This window comes from Peromyscus eremicus, chromosome X (assembly GCF_949786415.1).
Source record: "Peromyscus eremicus chromosome X, PerEre_H2_v1, whole genome shotgun sequence".
In the NCBI taxonomy this organism is placed as follows: Eukaryota; Metazoa; Chordata; class Mammalia; order Rodentia; family Cricetidae; genus Peromyscus; species Peromyscus eremicus.
Window position 1 is genome coordinate 81,776,523 of NC_081439.1, and position 18,304 is coordinate 81,794,826.

The 18,304-nt window shown below is 43.8% G+C and overlaps 1 protein-coding gene across 1 annotated transcript; it reads left to right on the forward strand.

Moving 5' to 3' along the window:
• Positions 1 to 2,118: 2,118 nt before the first annotated feature.
• On the forward strand, positions 2,119 to 14,674 carry Tmem35a (transmembrane protein 35A). Its single transcript, XM_059251129.1, has 2 exons — positions 2,119 to 2,330; positions 13,112 to 14,674. The coding sequence occupies exons 1-2, from the start codon at positions 2,211 to 2,213 to the stop codon at positions 13,493 to 13,495; spliced, it is 504 nt and encodes a 167-aa protein (XP_059107112.1). The 5' UTR covers positions 2,119 to 2,210; the 3' UTR covers positions 13,496 to 14,674.
• Positions 14,675 to 18,304: the final 3,630 nt, after the last annotated feature.

Here is an 18,304-nt window from a genome sequence, read left to right on the forward strand (position 1 = left end):
ACACACCTGGGAAGAGGGAGCCTCCGGAAAAGTATTGCCTCAGTCAGAATGTCCTGTGGGTACGTATGTAGAGCATTTTCTTGATTACCAATTGATAGAAGAGGACCCAGCCCACTGTGGGCAATGCCATCCCTGAGCAGGTGGTCCTGGGTTATACAAAGAAGGTTGCCCAGCCAGCCAGGGGACCCAGCTAAGTGAGCAGCATTCCTGCTTCAGTTCCTGGATCAAGGCTCCTGCCTTAGCTCCTGCCCTGGCTTCCCTCAATGATAGGTCAGAAAGTATAAGCTGAAATAAACCCTGTCCTCCCAAGTTGTTGTTTCGTCACAGTGTTTAGAATAGCACCAGAAAGGAAACAACAAGATTCAAGATTTTCACCTCCCTGCTTGAGCAGTGCCATTGGCGTCCAGCTTATCTCTCTGGGGTGAGCTCCAATCAGACCTGGGGTGATCACCACCCAGCATGCCCAATTACCCTCTGCCCTAGCAAAGAGACACACCATCCTCTGACCACTGACCATTCTTGTGCAATCTAGAAGACTTTTCAGATCCTCAAGTGTCACCTCCCCATTTGTTCTCTGTGTGAGTTCTACACTGGCTATGTACTCTACATGTCTGAGACCTCTGGACATACTTTGGGGTAGCAGAAAAACAAATCTTTTTCTTTTTACCAATTTATTTTTATTTTATATGCATTGATGTTTTGCTTGTATATATGTCTGTGTCAGGGTGTTGGATCCCCTGGAACTGGAGCTACAGACAGTTGTGAGCTGCCATGTGGGTGCTGGGAACTAAACCCAGGTCCTCTGGAAGAGTAACCAGTGCTCTTAACGGCTGAGCTATCTCTTCAGCTCTGAGAAACAAATCTTATCAGAGGCTCTGATGCTCTCTTTACTACCTCCTGGAGTAAACAAAGACTTCATATGTTTAACAAAACCAAATGAGCCTGGCCTCTAGATATGACTATCTAGTCATTTGAATCCCACCCATAAATGGGAGTTCATACCTAGCTCACAGTGTTGCTGCATATAAATGTTAAGCGAATTAATACAAGAGCAGTTTCTTGACCCCACTAGACAGCCGATAAACATTGGTTTTTGTAGTAGAACATCAAAGGAGGAGAAAAGTCTTATCTAGGTGGGCATATATCAGGAGAGGCTTTATGGAGGAGGCGACATTGATGCAAAGGTTATTCAATGAATAACCTTTGAAGAGTAAAGGCAATAACCTAATGACTAGTAAGGAGAAGGAAGACAAGTGATCAAAAGTCTGAATGGTAGAAATGCCCTGGTAGGATGGGGCAGTGAGTGGGATAGCACCTGGCAGTGGGGCCCACTGAAAGGTAAATCTTTGAGAGATAGGATCAAAATGTAAAAAGGGAGGGTATCATGTAGCATGCACTCTACAAACTGAGCTAGGTCTCCAGCCCCATGGGAAAGTTTTTAAATGCTAACCATAACATGGTTTTTAAGCAAGTACAAGATAATGCCTTCTTTGGTTGCTGTCAATCCTGAGAACTTAATTGTTTTACAATTTTTCTCTTTTCTTTTTTGGGAGGATGATTTTTCAGAGGGGCTCTTGGTAAGAGTTCAGGGTGGCCTTGAACTATCTATGTAGCCCAGGTTGGTCCAGAACTCACCATCCTCCTGCTCCAAGCCACTAAAATACTGGGATTCCAGGCTTGAGCCACCAGGTGGGGCTTGCAATTTCGCCCTTGAGTGTTAGCACTTTCAGACACCCATGACTTCATGAAGCCCGATGGTTTGATTGAAGGAAATGATGAGGTTTGAAATGGGGAGTGAATAACAGAAGGGTAGGTATGAGGGGATTAAAAATGCACTTAGTAAAATAGTACAAAGGACATCTCTCTAAACTCCTCACTCCTGGTGCTGAACTCGAAGCATAAACTGCCTCCTTTGCACTTAGGAATTGGAAGTTGCCGTCTCAGTTAAGGGCTTCTTTGAACTTCTTCACGGTCCTTTACGCCAGGGAGGTGCAATCGTAGGGCATTAGGACCCAGCGATTGTTGTAGTGAGAGTGGTTGAATCTCGATCTCTCAATTTTTCTCTCCAGCTCCCTCCTCTCCCTTTGTCATTCTCTCTGCCTGCTGCCTCCGCAGCGTGCCTCTAGCTCTCCCTGTGCTAACTGCCTGCGCCTTGACAGCCCCGGCTGCGCAAAGCAGAAGGTTTAGTTGGGACTTGCCTTGGCGACCCCATGGCATCCCCACGAACCGTAACTATCGTGGCCCTCTCAGTGGCCCTGGGACTCTTCTTTGTTTTCATGGGGACCATCAAGTTGACCCCCAGACTCAGCAAGGATGCCTACAGTGAGATGGTAAGTGATGTATAGGAGCAATGAGGAGCGCACCCCTATGGGATTGTGACTACCTCTCCTCCTTTCTCCGCTCCGGTGCCTTTCTCTTAACCTCTCCTTCAGCCCCGGACCCTCCCTTCTCCCTAACAACTTTACAGCTCGGAAGGAACAGCTGGACAAGAGCGATTTTATTGTGGGCTGTGCTGGGAGCAACTGTTTTGGTGCCACTGCATGCCAGTTAGGGGAGGGGCTGCCCAGCGAGGACCCCCAATTTTAAGTCAAGCAGGGGGCTGAGACCTGTGTAGCACCTGTCATCAACGAGCCCGTCCCTCTTCCCAGCACACACCCAAAGTCCCAGCCACAGCCAGTCTGCAAGTCTGAGTCTTTCCCTCTAAGCAAAGAGTTTAGCTGGCCAGAGTTTATATATTTTAGGGAGGAACAAAGGGGAAAGAGAAGAAAAGCTGGGGGTGGGGTGAGGAGACGGGTTCCTAAAGCTAGCACACATCCCGTGTGCAGAGCTGACAGTATTCCTTTAGGCGCCTGGGCACGATCTGGATGTGGGAGACAAAGCAGTCTTGCCCCAAATAAAGGTCACTGAGCTGCTTCTGCTTCTGCCCCTTCCCTGGAGGGGAGAGCTGGATGTTTTGTTTGATTTTATTTGGTGGGAAGGCTAATCTACAAAATTGATCAAGTCTGTCGGGACTCTCCTGCAGAACCGTCTGTAATCCCCACCATGCCTCCTCCAGTGGCTGCCCGGAGGAGCCAGGCCCTCCGCAGGTTTCCTCTCTGCAGAGTTGCAATGCTGCCCGAAGGTGACTGGCCAAAACAGCTCTGCAAACTGGGGGCTGGGCCGCCTTTCCCAGTTAGGTGCGAGGAGGACTTACGTAGTGGAGTACTAGGAGACAGCAAGAGATGTTTCGAGCACTTTCCGTCTCTCACCTCGGGCCCCTGTCACTTTGCCTATTCCATTCCCCGCCCCGGTTGGAGGGAACCTGCTTCTAGAAGCCTTGGCCAGAGTGCCAGGAATGGGAGTAAGCACATTACCCGGCTCTCAAGGTCAAGATGGAAATGAGCTTAGGGAAGAAGAGAAGAAAGAGAGAAAAGAGGCAAGAGGGTCTCTCCTTTAGGGCTAAGGTGGGAAGGAATAGCCTCATACACTGAGAGGGATTAATTGCTCTCCTAGAACCCACTGCAGAGCTTTCCAAGGCCCCTCAACATGAGCTGCAAATGGATGAAGTCTGGCAGATTGTAAATGTTCAGAAAATACTTGCACACAGCTCTGGCTTGAGCTTTTTGTTTCTTCCTCACCACGGGATTACTCTTGGGTGGGGGAAGGTGGCTTAGGTCTAGCCCCAGTGGCAAATCCTAATATGCTTCTCCTCATCTCCCCTCCTCCCAGTATGTTAGACCAGATGGAATTGAAAGCAGGTCAAAATAAGTAGCCAAGGCTGCCTGCATTGGGGAAGGGGGTAGGGTGAGGTGGCAGAAGCCACCAAAGGGCTTGAAGAGGTTGGAAGACAGGGAAGCAGTGGAGGGGAATGCTTTTATGCTTTTGTCTTGGCTGGACTAGTTTAGGGTTTGATTTTAAATGCACGAATGTGCTCTTGCTTTACTTTTCATATGTACGTTTATTTATACATTTGTGTGTGTGCACCAGAGGTATTTTAAGCTTTCCCTTTCTTTAGGGACATAGCTTTCTTCACTATGCTTCCTGTACTCTGAACCTTGCCCAGCTGCCTTAGAGGACCCCCAAGCTGCACCCTAAGAACAGTGTTAAGCTCTGCAGGCAATTCAGCTAAGATGGAGTCACCACCGGGAAGCTTCCTACCAGCTTGGCAGGAGCTCATGAGGAGTACTAGCCACAAATGGGTTTAGAGTGAGCTTCTTCCTAGGGAGTGGAGCTGTCTACTGCAGCCTAATGAAAGCCAGAGAAAACAGCCTGAAGATCTCCTGGCATATACAGAAAAAGATTTAAATTGGTACACTCTGACAGAGCAGTAGGAAACAATTCTCTCTCTCTCTCTCTCTCTCTCTCTCTCTCTCTCTCTCTCTCTCTCTCTGTGTGTGTGTGTGTGTGTGTGTGTGTGTGTGCACTCACTTCTGTGTTTCTGTACTATGGGGCTTTGGGAGGGGTGGAAATCTATCTCACTGGAAGGTAGATGTCGCAGTGGTCTGAAGCTGATAGAGGATTTTCAGACTGCTCTTTCGCAGGGTCTCCTCCTGCACTGAATGTCAGGCTGTGTGACTGCTGATGGCTTTCTGACATAGGGCCCACTGCATAGTGCTCAGGCTTGTCCCAGCATTAATCTTGAGCCCATATGAAAGGGAGGCAGTATTCAGTTCTTGAACAGAATGTGCTCAGTATACATTTGTGGACAGCACTCAGCATGCTAAGGCAAAAAACTTGGAAGTTCCAGGTTAGCCTGGGCTACATAGCAAGACACTGTCTCCAAAAGCATATATATTATATTCTCCAAATAATACATATTCTCAAAAAATAATATATTATATATACATATATATTTGTGGGATGGATGGGTGAATGAATGATTCAAATGAGTCATTGCAGCATTGCCTCATCACCATCCTTCAGTCTTTTCTGGTTTATTCTTGATTATGCAGTTCGGGAACCATTGCTTGTTTCTGAGAGGAGGTCACTAGTCCTTCAGAACACCAAGCTTGGGAAAGATGGAATGATTATTTCCCATTTCGAAGTGACTTCGCTGCACTAGCAGGGTTCATCATATATTGACTGCAGTGGTATTTCTCATAAGATTTCAAGACGGTGATGGGTGGTGCTGGTGTAGTTATGTTATTTATTTAGAACATCTCTGTGTAGTAGATTCATTTTCTTAGAGCTTTCTGTTTTACTAATGGATAATTGAAGCACACTGGGTTTAATGATTCATCCAAGATCATAGGGAACGCTGTTGTTAGAGAAGAGATTGGAAACCATGTGTGTAAGGGATCATTGAATTTTTTTGGTTGATAAAACCTATAACTGACTCTTAAAAATATCCAACATTCTTCTTCCTTTTTTGTATGAGTTCAATTCCCCAATCTATATTTTGAGAGGTTGTTTTATTTCTGAACCAATTTTTCAAATTTTAGACATATACATTTCTCTTCTGTCTATTCTTATCTCTATTTTAAAGCCTTTATATGCTAGACATGTGGAGCGCACTTTTAATCCCAGCATTTGAGAAGCAGAGGCAGGTGAATTTCTATAAATTTGAGGCCAGCCTGGGCTACATAGAGAGACCCTGTCTCAATAAGAAAATAATAAAAGCTATTATGTTATCTTAGATATTATTCCCTCTATGAAGAATAACTGAAGAAAGAGCTTAAAAAAAAAAAAAGACTATGAACTTTTCTCCTGGCTCGACTAGAGAATACAGGGTTTGGATTCATTCAAGCCAGAGTTAGAGTTCTGGCACTCTTGGTTTCCTTATTTGTAACATGGGAGTAAGAATTCCTACCTCAAAAAGTTGTAAACCTTAGCTGAGACAACATGTTTGTAATGTCTGGGACAGTGCTTGCTACAGTAGGTGTTCAAGGAAACCTTTGAGTAGGTGATGCTGATAATTGACTTTATTTTAGTTTTCTAACTAATTTGAATGGTCATTTAAAGGGCTAGAATCGAGTGCATAGAAGAACAAAATGTGCTTTCCTGTGCTCTTGTGAACAGACCTTTATGCAATCAGATAATATTGAAGAATCCATGTGCTGCAGTGTAATGCACAGTGAGTCTCCTACAGAATTAGCACATGCATCTCTGAATTGGTATGTGTTGTCTCATACCTCCCCCAGATTAAGGAAGTGTTATTATACAGTTTTCTATATCCCAAGTGAATCCTGCATGATCGGAGACACCCTTGACTGAATGCCTCATTAGTTCACTTGAATTGGGAGACAGTGCTTACAGATGCTGCTAAGCAATTTCCTGTGCAGGGACTGGGGGTATATGAATGCCTAACTTGTATGCAATTTGTACTCAGCTTTTTTTAGTGGTGGTTCTAGCCTGTGAGCACAGGAGACCACATATGTATTAGTAAGAAAACACCAAAATTCTGTCACAAAGAGGCCAAAGGATTTGGACCCTGGGGACCATGGGGTAAGTCTCTGACTCTTTGCATCCCCTCATAGAAACGATTTGTTGATTCTGTTAATTTGGTTATCTGTAGTTAGTTAAATGTTCCCCTGTTTGTGTAACCCTAATAAGACATTCTCAATATGTTTGTGCAGTTTATTTAATGTCCATAGGCAATCTTTTATGCTTCCAATCAGTGCCATTAATTGCTTTCCAACTAGGTGATAGGGTAGTAATTCACCGATGCTTAGACTTCTTGGAAGTGTTGCAGTGTATCTATTCCCTTAGAGAGAAAATAGACCCTGAAATGTGACATGGCTTGCTTAGTTCACACAGCTAGTCACACAAGCTGAACTATGCACATTATATCAAAACTATGTCAGGAATCTTGTAGACTCTCAGTTTGGCCAACATCTGACTTTGTTTCAGAGTGGTTTTGACTTAACAGTAGAGGACAGATTTGCCTGCTCTAAGAAGTAATGTAGATAGGATTCCCTTTGCTTAATGGGACCAGGTTTGTTAGAGTCCTCTTTAGGTAAGTATAAACGACAACGGAAAGTGGAAAGCACTGAAAAGGTGCTTATCATTCATATGAATAGTTGGCAATTTAGCGTGATGAGCTTTTTATTACATTCAAATAATGTTCTATGATTCACAGGTGGCTTTTTTTCCTACAAAAATTCATGAAAATCATACGTGAGTCAGCAAATTTTGCAGCATTTGTGTAGGTTTTATGTGGTCTAAGATAGTAACTAGGCTGAGACTTTTAGGCAAAATATATTTTTGTAAGCACACTCTTTCACTCTCATATAAGTCTCCACGTAAATTTTATTGGAGTATAGCATACAGATGACACATAATTGCACAGTTCCAGAAAATTTCAGAATATCCCCACGTAAGTATGTACCCACTAGAAGTAGATGACTAGTGCTCCATCACATCCTATGCCCTTTTCAGTCACTGCCCTTCCAAGGGTGACTTCACTCTCCTGAGTTCTAACAGTGTGTGTGTGTGTGTGTGTGTGTGTGTGTGTGTGTGTGTGTGTGTATGTGTGTGTGTGTGTGTGTGACTCTCACTTGAAGCTATGGTACTGTATCTTTGATTACATTTCCAAAACAATCATCTAATTTATAAAAGGGGAAACCGAGGCAATAAGATACCTGTAATTTTATCCAAGCAACAAAACAAATACAGGTCCAAGGAAACTGCTGCATGATTGCCTTTGAAGAGATTTGAAACATTTGACTCAACACTTTTGTTTCCCACTGCTTGGCCTCTTCAGGAAACTATGGTTTCAGGGTCTGCTTCATTTGAATGGAAAAATAAAAGCAGATATGAAAACATGAATTGTGGGCTGGAGAGGTGGCTCAGAGGTTAAGAGCACTGCTTGCTCTTACAAAGGTCACGAGTTCAATTCCCAGCAAGCACATGGTGGCTCACAACCATCTGTAACGAGGTCTGCTGCCCTCTTCTGGCCTGCAGGGATGCATGCAGGCAGAACACTGTATATATAATAAATAAATAAATCTTTTTAAAAAAAAGTGAATTGTGACAGCTTTTTGGGAAAGTGAGTCAGTCAGCTCTCTTTATTTTTACCATCAATACCACTAATGCCTTTAGGGATCTCATTACTACAGATTCATGACACGGGACACTTCTGTTGTTAGGAGTGAGTTGGCCTGCCCCAAACATTAAGAAAGGGGCTGGCAGTGGTAGGAGTCTTTTGATGTCTCTCTTCTACTCTGCAGCAGAAAGAACACTAGGCTCCCTATAATGTCACTATCATCACATTTCTAACGAATTGTACAGTCTCCATTTGGAGTCATGGACAATAGGTCCTATGTGTGTCTGCTCAGCGTAGAACTAAAGATGTGATGAAATGCCTTACCACATTCGGTTTTCTCCTGCGAAAGAAGAGGAAAGAAAGAAGCAACAAGGGTTCAATGGTGGAACATTTATCTAGCTTCGTGTGTGAGGCCCTGGGTTTGATTCCCAATGCTGAAAATAAGGTTTCTTCTGGGGGTGGTTACAGGGACAGGAGGATGGCGGCTTCGAGATTCCACAACACCATTGATAAGAATCTATTCTTGAATGTTAATTGATTCATGCTGGAGGGGTGACATTTGGAGAAGCTACTCAGAGCATATCTGGAAGTTCTGGAACCTGAAGGGACTGTAGGATCTCTAAGAAACTTATCTTCTCCTCTCTGAGCATCCTCCAGAAGCTCACACTTGAGGATTTAGGAATTCCTCCTTGAAAACCATAGTGTTAATTAAGAGTGGTCCTTTTGAAAATGAACGTGGTGGGCTTTGTGACTCACTCTAGTAATCTTAGCACTTGGGAGGTACCAGCATGAGGAACAGGAATTCAAAGGCATCCTCAGCTACTTATTGAGGCTAGCCTAGGTCACAGGAGACCCTGGAGAGAGAGAGAGAGAGAGAGAGAGAGAGAGAGAGAGAGAGAGAGAGAGAGAGAGAGAGAGAGAAGGATCAGGAGTACAAGACCAACCTTAGCTACATATTGAGATATTGAGGCCACCCTGGGTTACATGAAACTGTCTTGAAAAGAAATGGAGAGAAAATGGTCCTCATAAACATTAAAGAAGCCCTTGGATCTATCACCAGGATAAAGAGGTGGAGGTGGGATGGAGGCAAGTGGTGTGCATGCAGGTTAACCATGGAGGAAAGGGGCAGACTTCTCAGCAACATCTTTAACTCATGTGGCTCTGGCTTCCTTGGACCTAGAATTTACTGTACCTGGCAAATCTCTCTTTCAATTTCACTCCAAAAATTCCTTTCTCTAACCTAAGGTGAGAAGAGGGAGGAAGAACTATGGCTAACATTTTTTCACATGCTCAGGAGCAGGGTAGGGACAAGAGTGGAGTGATACCCAAATCCTTGGATGCTCAAGTCTCACTTAAAATGATCTAGTATTTACATTATTTATGTACATATTCTCATCTATAGATTACTTACAATACCTAGCAAATGTATGCTATAGTAAGGAATAGTGAAAAACGTCTAATAGAGATGTAAGTTTAACTTTTCTTCAGTCTACAGTTGTACAAATTGAGGCCTGACCTTACTATTCCTTCATTTGGTGCCTTTGAAAACTCTGTGTGTGTGTGTGTGTGTGTGTGTGTGTGTGTGTGTTGTACGTATTTGGGATTGAACTACTACCAAGCTACTGATCTCATGACTGTAGGTGCCTATGGAGGTCAGAGGCCTTGAATCTTCTGGAGCTGTAGTCACAGGTGGTTGTGAGCCACCCCACATGGATGCTGGGGATTGAACTTGGGTCTTCTGGAAGAGCAGTACATGCCCTTAACTGCTAAGCCTTTTCTCCATCCCCCAAAGTCTCCTTTTTTTAATGCACAAATTTACATGGTCCATTTTTCTAATTTTTATTTTTTTATTAAGAAATTTTTAATTCATTTTACATACCAATCACAGATCTCCCTCTCTTCTCTCCTCCTGGGCAGAAGTCTCCTCTTACAGTATGGAGGTTTTTTGTTTTGTTTTGTTTTCCGAGAAAGGGTTTCTCTGCGTAGTTTTGGTGCTTGTCCTGGATCTCACTCTGTAGACCAGGCTGGCCTCGAACTCACAGAGATCCACCTGGCTCTGCCTCCCCAGTGCTGGGATTAAAGGCGGGTGCCACCACCGTCCGGCTACAGTATGGAGTTTTATTGAGCAATAAAGGAGAATGGAATTATTTGCTAGAAAATGGATGCAACTGGAGATCATAGTAAGTAAAATCAGATACATAAAGACAAATTCACCTATTTTCTCTCCTATTTGTGGGTTCTAGAATTCTTTTTCCTTTCTCTGTTTTTGTTTGTTTTTGTTTTTTGTTTTTTGTTTTGTTTTTTTTTTAGACAGGATCTCATGTATCCCAGTCTGGCTTCCAACTCAGTTTGTAGCTGAGATTGACCTTGACCTTGAGATCCTCCTGCCTCTTCCTCCCAAGCTAGGATTAACAGGTATGTGCCAACATGCCCAATTCATTCAGCCTCCTGCATACTAGGCTAGCACTCTACCAACTGAGCTGCAGCTTCAGTCTTTGAATTGTTTTTATATTTTTTATTTGTTTGGGGGTTTTTGAGTGTGTGTGTGTGTGTGTGTGTGTGTGTGTGTGTGTGTGTGTGTGTTATATTGCTAGTTTAAGCATCTCATTCAATCTCCTTGTTTGCAAGTATACCTGTTGAGATACATCCTCATGGTTTCTAAAAAGACATCCCTTAAAATCAGATTATGTTGCTTTCACTGTCTTATAGGACAAAGTCCAAAGCTTCATAGCACAATTAAGTTTTCCACCATGCAGTCTATATGTTTTTCCTCTATTTCATTGTTTCCCCTCCCTTCCCTGCTCCAGTACACACCAAAGTGAGGTAGTGCTCACAACACATTTATCTGTTCTATACTTTAGGGCCTTTCTTTCTTTCTTTCTTTCTTTCTTTCTTTCTTTCTTTCTTTTTTTTTTTGGTTTTTCGAGACAGGGTTTCTCTGTGTAGCTTTGCACCTTTCCTGGAACTCACTTGGTAGACCAGGCTGGCCTCGAACACAGAGATCCGCCTGCCTCTGCCTCCCGAGTGCTGGGATTAAAGGCATGCGCCACCACCGCCCGGCTGCGCCACCACCGCCCGGCTACTTTAGGGCCTTTCTAACCCATTCATTTTCCTCCATTTGCCAGGCCCTTACTGTTCTTGTAAACACCAGCTTTTCTTTTAAGATTTCACTCCCACTATCACCAGCTGAGGAGATTTGGTGTGTCTCCACTATAACCATTACATTATTTTATGACTATACCCATTACATTATTTTATGAGACACTCAACACTTTAACACACTTACACATTTCAGTGTCTATTCTTTCCCTTTTAAACTTCAAGCTTCAAGAAAGTAAGGCCTCACAGAATCAACTAAGCAGGGCTCACAGGGGCTCACAGAGACTGGAGTAACAGTCACGGAGCCTGTATGGGTTTGAGCTAGGTCCTCTGCATATTACCTTATGGTCGTGTAGCTTGGTGTTCTTGTGGGACTCCTAACAATGGGAGTGGGGGAATCTCTCTGACTCTTTTGCCTGCTCTTGGGACCCTTTTCCTCCTACTGGGTTGCCTAGTCCAGTCTTGATATGAGGGTATGTGCTTAGTCTTATTGTAACTTGATATGCCATGTTTGGTTGATATCCCTAGGAGGGCTGCCCTTTTCTGAAGGGAAAGGAGAAGGAGTAGATCTGGGAGAGAGGGGAGGCCAGGCATGGGGAGGGACTGGGAGGAAAGGAGGGAGGCAAAACTGTGGTTGGGATGCAAAATATGAGAAGAATTAATTAATTAATTAAAACAAAGAAAAGGCTTTCTTTGTGAAAGATTCATATTTGCATTCAGAATACTTAGTACAGTGCCTAGCATATGGAAAGAATAAATATTGAGTCAGTGAATGGAACCAGGATTTGTTTGTTCTTTGAGACAGGGGTCTCATGTGTATCAGTCTGACCTCTAACTATGTAGCTGAGGATGACTTTCAACTTCTCATTCTCTTGCCTTCACCACTGGAGTGCTGGGCCTACAGGCAAGTGCCGACATGCCTGATTCATGCAGTCTGGGGATTGAACCCAGGGCCTCATGCCTGCTAGGCAACGACTCTGTCAACTGTAGCCCCATTGTATTTTTAATTTGATCAGCATTTTCGGTAGAGTCTAAAATGTAGACTTTAACTCTGCTTTTTAAAAACCTACCATACATTCCAATGAAGGAAGTCCAAATTTGTGAGGCTTTCCCATGCATTGTCTTGCATTTGGGTTTGGACAAAGCAAGTACTAGAAAGTGTGGATATGGGTTGCATGGACCAGTTTTATGGGTTTGATGAATTTCTTCTAGTTTCTTAGTGATTTACAGACAGCAACTTTAAAAAGTAGTAGGAGACCAGATTTGCTGCATTATTACTCTTGATGCCTGTCTGAGTCCATTCAGATTGTCATAACAAAATGTTACAAATTGGCCATTTGTGAACAACAGGCGTTTATTTTTTTTACAGTTCAGGAAGCTAAATCCAAGGTCAAGGTGCTAGCAGGTTTGGGTCAGCTGAGGGCCTTCTTTGTGGTTTGATAGCTCCATCTACTTTTTTTTATGTGTATGAGTGTTTTTCTTCTGTATGTGTGTCTGTGCACCACATTTGTGCAGTGCTACACAAGACACAGGTCCCCACGGAACTGGAGTTAGAAAAGGTTATGGGCCACCATGTAGGTGCTGGGAATCCAACCCTGGTCCCCTGCAAGAGTACCCAGTGCTCTTTTAGTTGTTGTGGTTGTTTGGAGACACCGTCTCTAAACTATGCTGTTCTGGTTGTCCTGGAACTCAATATATGGACCAGGCTGGCTTTGAACTCAGAGAGCAGCCTGCCTTTGCCCCCATCAAGTGCTGAGACTAAAGGTATGTGCCACCATGCCTAACACAGCCAGTGCTCTTAACTGCTGAGCCATCTCTCCAGCCCCACACTTTTTACATTTTTAATCACAGAGATTCCAAACAGATTGTCTCCTCTTTTCTTACCCTACTCACAAGGTTTTATTTCAAGGACAGGGTGAAAAATGGAATACTTTCGGTTGGTGTGAAAAGGTGATGGTAGGGGGAAAAAGACCCTTGCTGGTGCTTTCTTCATTCTGATGTTAAAATTGTGATTAATGCATTGGTTTCCTTATGATATCCCCACTCTAGAAACGTGCTTACAAGAGCTATGTCCGAGCCCTTCCTCTGCTGAAGAAAATGGGCATCAATTCCATTCTCCTTCGAAAAAGTATTGGCGCTCTTGAAGTGGCCTGTGGCATCGTCATGACCCTGGTACCCGGGCGTCCCAAAGATGTGGCCAACTTCTTCCTGCTCCTGCTGGTGTTGGCTGTGCTTTTCTTCCACCAGCTGGTCGGTGATCCTCTCAAACGTTATGCGCATGCTCTGGTGTTTGGTATCCTGCTTACCTGCCGCCTGTTGATTGCCCGCAAGCCTGAAGACCGGTCTTCTGAGAAGAAGGCCTTGCCTGAGAGTGCAGAGGAGCAACCCTCCTTATATGAGAAGGCCCCGCAGGGCAAAGTGAAGGTGTCATAAGAAATTGAAAGTGCAAAATTAGGACCTTCTAGGCAGTTGCCTCTTTGACACCCAAGAAGATATCAGTGTGTGTTTTTCATTTGATTTATTTATCTTGGGGGAAAAGAGAAAAATACAAACTGCAAGTTAGTTGGCTTGTGTACATCTATACCCTAAAATGACCTCCCCACATTGACATTCGTGCACCACCTTTAATCACTCTGGAGCAATGCTCACATCTTGCTGCATGTTCATGTATATGGCTACTATTGAGGTGTATTTGTGAGGTGGACTCCAGCAAGCATGTGACTGTGAGATTATGTGTGGGGGAATGTATTTAACTGCCATGTGTGTGAGTATACACACATGTGTAGGGGAGGCTCTGATCTTGAACTAATCCTGCACATGTATCCTTCCCTTTATAAATTGATGCCAGCAAAGGTAGAATAAAGGAACCCTCCTGTCAAGAGAATCGTATTCTGGTAGAAAACAAAGAACCTATTTCCACGTGGGATGGAAATCCCTCTCTGCATTAAGCTGTAAACAACTCACCATTTTATGAGAAGAGTTTCTTCAATTTAATCAGCCTCTAGTTCAACTTTCAAGTGTGAAACACTCAACATCAAGTTCAATTCAAACAAGGGACATATGCAGCCAATATTCTGGGTCTTCAAGCGATGCAGTAGGAGGTTTCTCCTTGCCTTTTTCTGAGCCCAACCTACTGAGCTCTGGCTAGCAGTTGGAAATTTAATTAACAAGCTTTTACTAGCCACAGTCAAAATTGGTTTTAAGACCAAAGCTGCCTCACTTTCACTATTCTCAGTAGCCAACCAGGATCTGACAGCTTCCCCACAGTTTCCACTGAAAGACCAGCCACTGGTCCTGTTAAAAATTCGAATCTCCAGCCCTAGCGGTTTTCTGAAACCTGACATTGAATAGAGAAGCTATAGCCAGTGTTTATCTATCAGATGAGTCCTCTACTCCTATTGATTTGTCACTGAACTTTGCTAATGTTAACAAAGTCCAAACTACACCCAGAAATGTCGGTTGTACACCTCTTCAGCATTCCAGTGGGTCGAGTTTGACTAGGGGAAGGACGTTTGACATGGGTTAGTTGGATTGAGCAGTATGGAAATTAGCTTTCGTAGTTACATACTGCTGTTTCTCTTTGTTAAATGTGCTTTGATGGTTTTAATATTGTGCCAGGGATGGGAAGGGGGCGGGGGTTGTGTGTGGGGAGAGTACTTACTGTATTTTCTTCAGTGTCATTGTTCTTGGTAATTGATAACTGTCTTCTTTCGCTCATTCTTTCAAAATAAAGGTTTTTGAAATTTGGAGGACATAGTGTGGATTATGGACTGAAAATCTGGAAAGAAAAGTTCCTATATCAAGGGACTCAGATTCTTCCGTCTGTGTGAATTTCTTGAGTTTGGTGGTGGTGGTATTTGTTTGTTTTAAGGCAAGGTCTCACTGTATAGCCTGAACTGGCCTCAAAGTAGAGATTCTCTTTCTTTAGTTCACAAATACTGGGCAGCCAGGCCTGTGTCACTCACTATACCCAGCCCAGGAACCTGCTCTCTCTCTCTCTCTCCCCTCCTCTGAAACAAGGTCTCACTATGTACCCCTGGCTGGCCTGGAACTCAGAAAGATCCATCGGCTTCTTCCTTCAGAGTGCTCGATTAAAGGTATGTGCCACCACACCTAGCTCCAGGCTCTTAAACAAACAAACAAACAAGCAAACAAAGGTCTAGATGAAGAAGAAGAGAAGAAGGGTATAATAGTCTCAGTATAAAAATGAGGCTGCTGACTTGCTCATCCTTTTAAGTTCCTTCATGCTTTTTTGATGTTACCATGTAAGAGCAAAAGCCTTAGAGTCTTAGGATAAAGCCTTAGCGTGGTGATATTTTATTTGTGCTAAGACCATTTAGAAATACACCTTAGCATCCCAATATCGTATCCAGGGTTAGGAAGGTCTTTATTGAGTGAGTCAAAGGAAAAGATGAAAAATTATTTCAGAAAAAAACCACAGGTGGTGGTGGCACATGCCTTTAATCCCAGCAGAGGCAGGCGGATCTCTGTGAGTTCGAGGCCAGCCTGGTCTCCAAAGTGAGTTCCAGGAAAGGCACAAAGCTAAACAGAGAAACCCTGTCTCGAAAAACCAAAACCAAAACAAAATAAAACAAAGAAAAGAAAAGAAAAAAAAACAAAGGTTCATGAAATAAATATGAAGCAGTGTCTTTTATTACACTGTGTCCACAAAGTGACAAGTTGCACTGCCACAAATTTGTCATGTTAAGTAAGTTATTTCATCACTTAGGGTACCATTTCATCCAGGAAAAGGAGGGCGAAGTCTTCAATCCTGTCCAGTTTACACTTCTTTGAGTGTATTAAATCATTAAAAGCATGACAAATGGCTCCATACAGATTTCAATTTTACTAAAGAGCAGTTATCAGAAAAATGGACAGTCTCAATTTTTATGCATGTGTAAATGAGTTTGTCAAACTACTCTGAAAACCATGTTAGATGTGGTAGTCGTTTCTACTGTAGTCTATCTCAAATACTTCAACTTAATCCTCAATTATTTATGCTTGCCTGAGATGGCAAATTTTTCCTGTATAATTTTGCATAAAGTTCGTAATAATCTTATGGCCTCAAGTCGCTGACAGGCATTAATTACATTTATACATTTCTTCTTTTATTCCTAGTTTTTTCCCTTTCCTTTTTTCTTTTTTCTTTCTTTTTTTTTTTTTTTTTTGGTTTTTCAAGATAGGGTTTCTCTGTGTAGCTTTGTGCCTTTCCTGGATCTCGCTCTGTAGCCCAGGCTGGCCTCGAACTCAGAGATCCACCTGGCTCTGCCTCCCGAGTGCTGGGATTAAAGGCATGCACCACCACCGCCCAGTTTTCTTTTTCTTTTAACATAATTTTTTTTATTTATTCTTTGGGAAATTTATATCATGTACTCTGATCCCGCTCATTTCCCAGTCCCTCCATATATGCCCCTCATCCTTGTAGCATCCCCCAACGAAAATGTAAAAAATATTAATTAAAAACAAAACAAACAAACAAAAACCCACTTTGCTCCTCCATCTTTCGCACCTTTCCAACACCTCTTCATTTCATCTTAGTGGCATTGGGAGCTGCAGTGTATCACGCAGTATATACCCTTTTGTCCAATCAGCTTTACTGGCAAATGTTCATTGCAATGAATTTTTGGTCTGGTTCAAGGCCTCTGGCTTCTGGTACGCCATCAATACAGGACCCTCACTGAAACTCCATCATGGCAATCCTGCAGACATGGTTCCACAGAGCCCAGTCTCTCATGAACTCCGGCTGGTCATAGATGGGTTAGATGCCTATCTTAAATACTTCAACTTAATCCTTGATTATTTATGCTTCCCTGAGATAGCAAATTTTTGCTGTATAATTTTGCATAAAGTTTGTAAACAATCTTATGGCCTCAGATTGCTGAGAGACATTACATTTACACATTTCCTCTTTTATTCCTAATGTTTCTCTCTCTTTTCTTTCTTTTTTTTTTTGTTTGTTTTTGGTTTTTTGAGACAGGGTTTCTCTGTGTAGTTTTCATGCCTGTCCTGAATTTCGCTCTGTAGACAAGGCTGGCCTCGAACTCACAGAGATACACCTGCCTCTGCCTCCTGAGTGCTGGGATTAAAGGCGTGGGCCGCTGCCACCACCACAGGACTGTTCCTAGTAAATTTAAGTTAATTGTATCCATCGTCTGTCAAAAGCAGGCAGATCGTGTGGTTTCCTCTTACTGTTCATTCTTTCCCCCCAACCCCCGCCCTCCCACAAACTCCACTGGAAAGCGACAGACCCTTTAAGTCACAGCATGGGGAAAAGCCGCCTTTATTGTCAAGTTTTCAGTTTCACTTTTTTCTGCAGATTCAAAGCCCTGGCATTTGGGAGCAATGTGGGCCAAATGAATGCCACACTTGACTGCTTTAAATTCAACACCAAGCCACTTAGCACGGTTTCACTCAGAATGACTGATGCAAACCTTCTCAGAACACCAAGAACGCAGCCAATCACTCAACTGACTTCAAAAGCAACTGCCGGCTGGGGCGCGCCCCAGGCCTCCGTGGGCGAGGCCAGCCGCTTGCGTCATCGAGCCGCGTCATTTTCCGCTCTCGCGCGCGCCACCTCCCGCCTTAGAGCTACACTCAAACCAATTAGTTTTCCGTTGAACTCGCTCCTCCGCAGTCGCGGCCTCCTCCGGAGCGCATGCGCGGGGCGGGGCCGGCGCCTTTGAATCTCAGAGGCGGCTTTTGGGCTCTGGAGGCCGAGTGGTCACAGAGGTTCTCAAGGTGAGGGGTTGCGCGGCTGGACTCGGGGTGGAGGCACAGAGATCTTCTGGAATACCGCAGCCCTCGAGGGTGAGACTTACTATAAAGTGGGTAGCTGGGATCAGATTTTCCTTTGTGGTCCCAGGAATCGGCCTGGTCGGGGAGTTGTTTGCCAATTTCGCTGTTAGGTGCGGCGCGGGGGTGGGGGTAGGTGTGGGGGGGGGTGGGCGGGCTGTGACTTGAACCACAAGAGGCGCTGCAACAGTTTTCCCAGTGGGGTCATAATCTGCTCCCTGGCCCTTATGTAGGATGCTCCCCTCCCTTAGACTTGAACTTACGGGCTCTCTTGCTCTGGTCTCATCTTTTCTAGGGGAAAGAGATTGAATGTCATTCTATCTGTTCCCATAGATTTTCCCACTTGAAGATAAAAACTTAGAAGCCAGTCTTGGTTCCTTATTAGTCATTCTTGGTTTCCCTCATACCTGTGTCTAATTCTTGGTTGCTGTTGTTCTTTCTTTTTAACAG

Bases quoted from the DNA above. Each gene is read 5' to 3' on its own strand.
- Tmem35a (XM_059251129.1), top strand. From the start codon at position 2,211: ATGGCATCCCCACGAACCGTAACTATCGTGGCCCTCTCAGTGGCCCTG. The intron at 2,331-13,111 runs GTAAGTGATGTA...TCCCCACTCTAG, and splicing joins AGGATGCCTACAGTGAGATG to AAACGTGCTTACAAGAGCTA.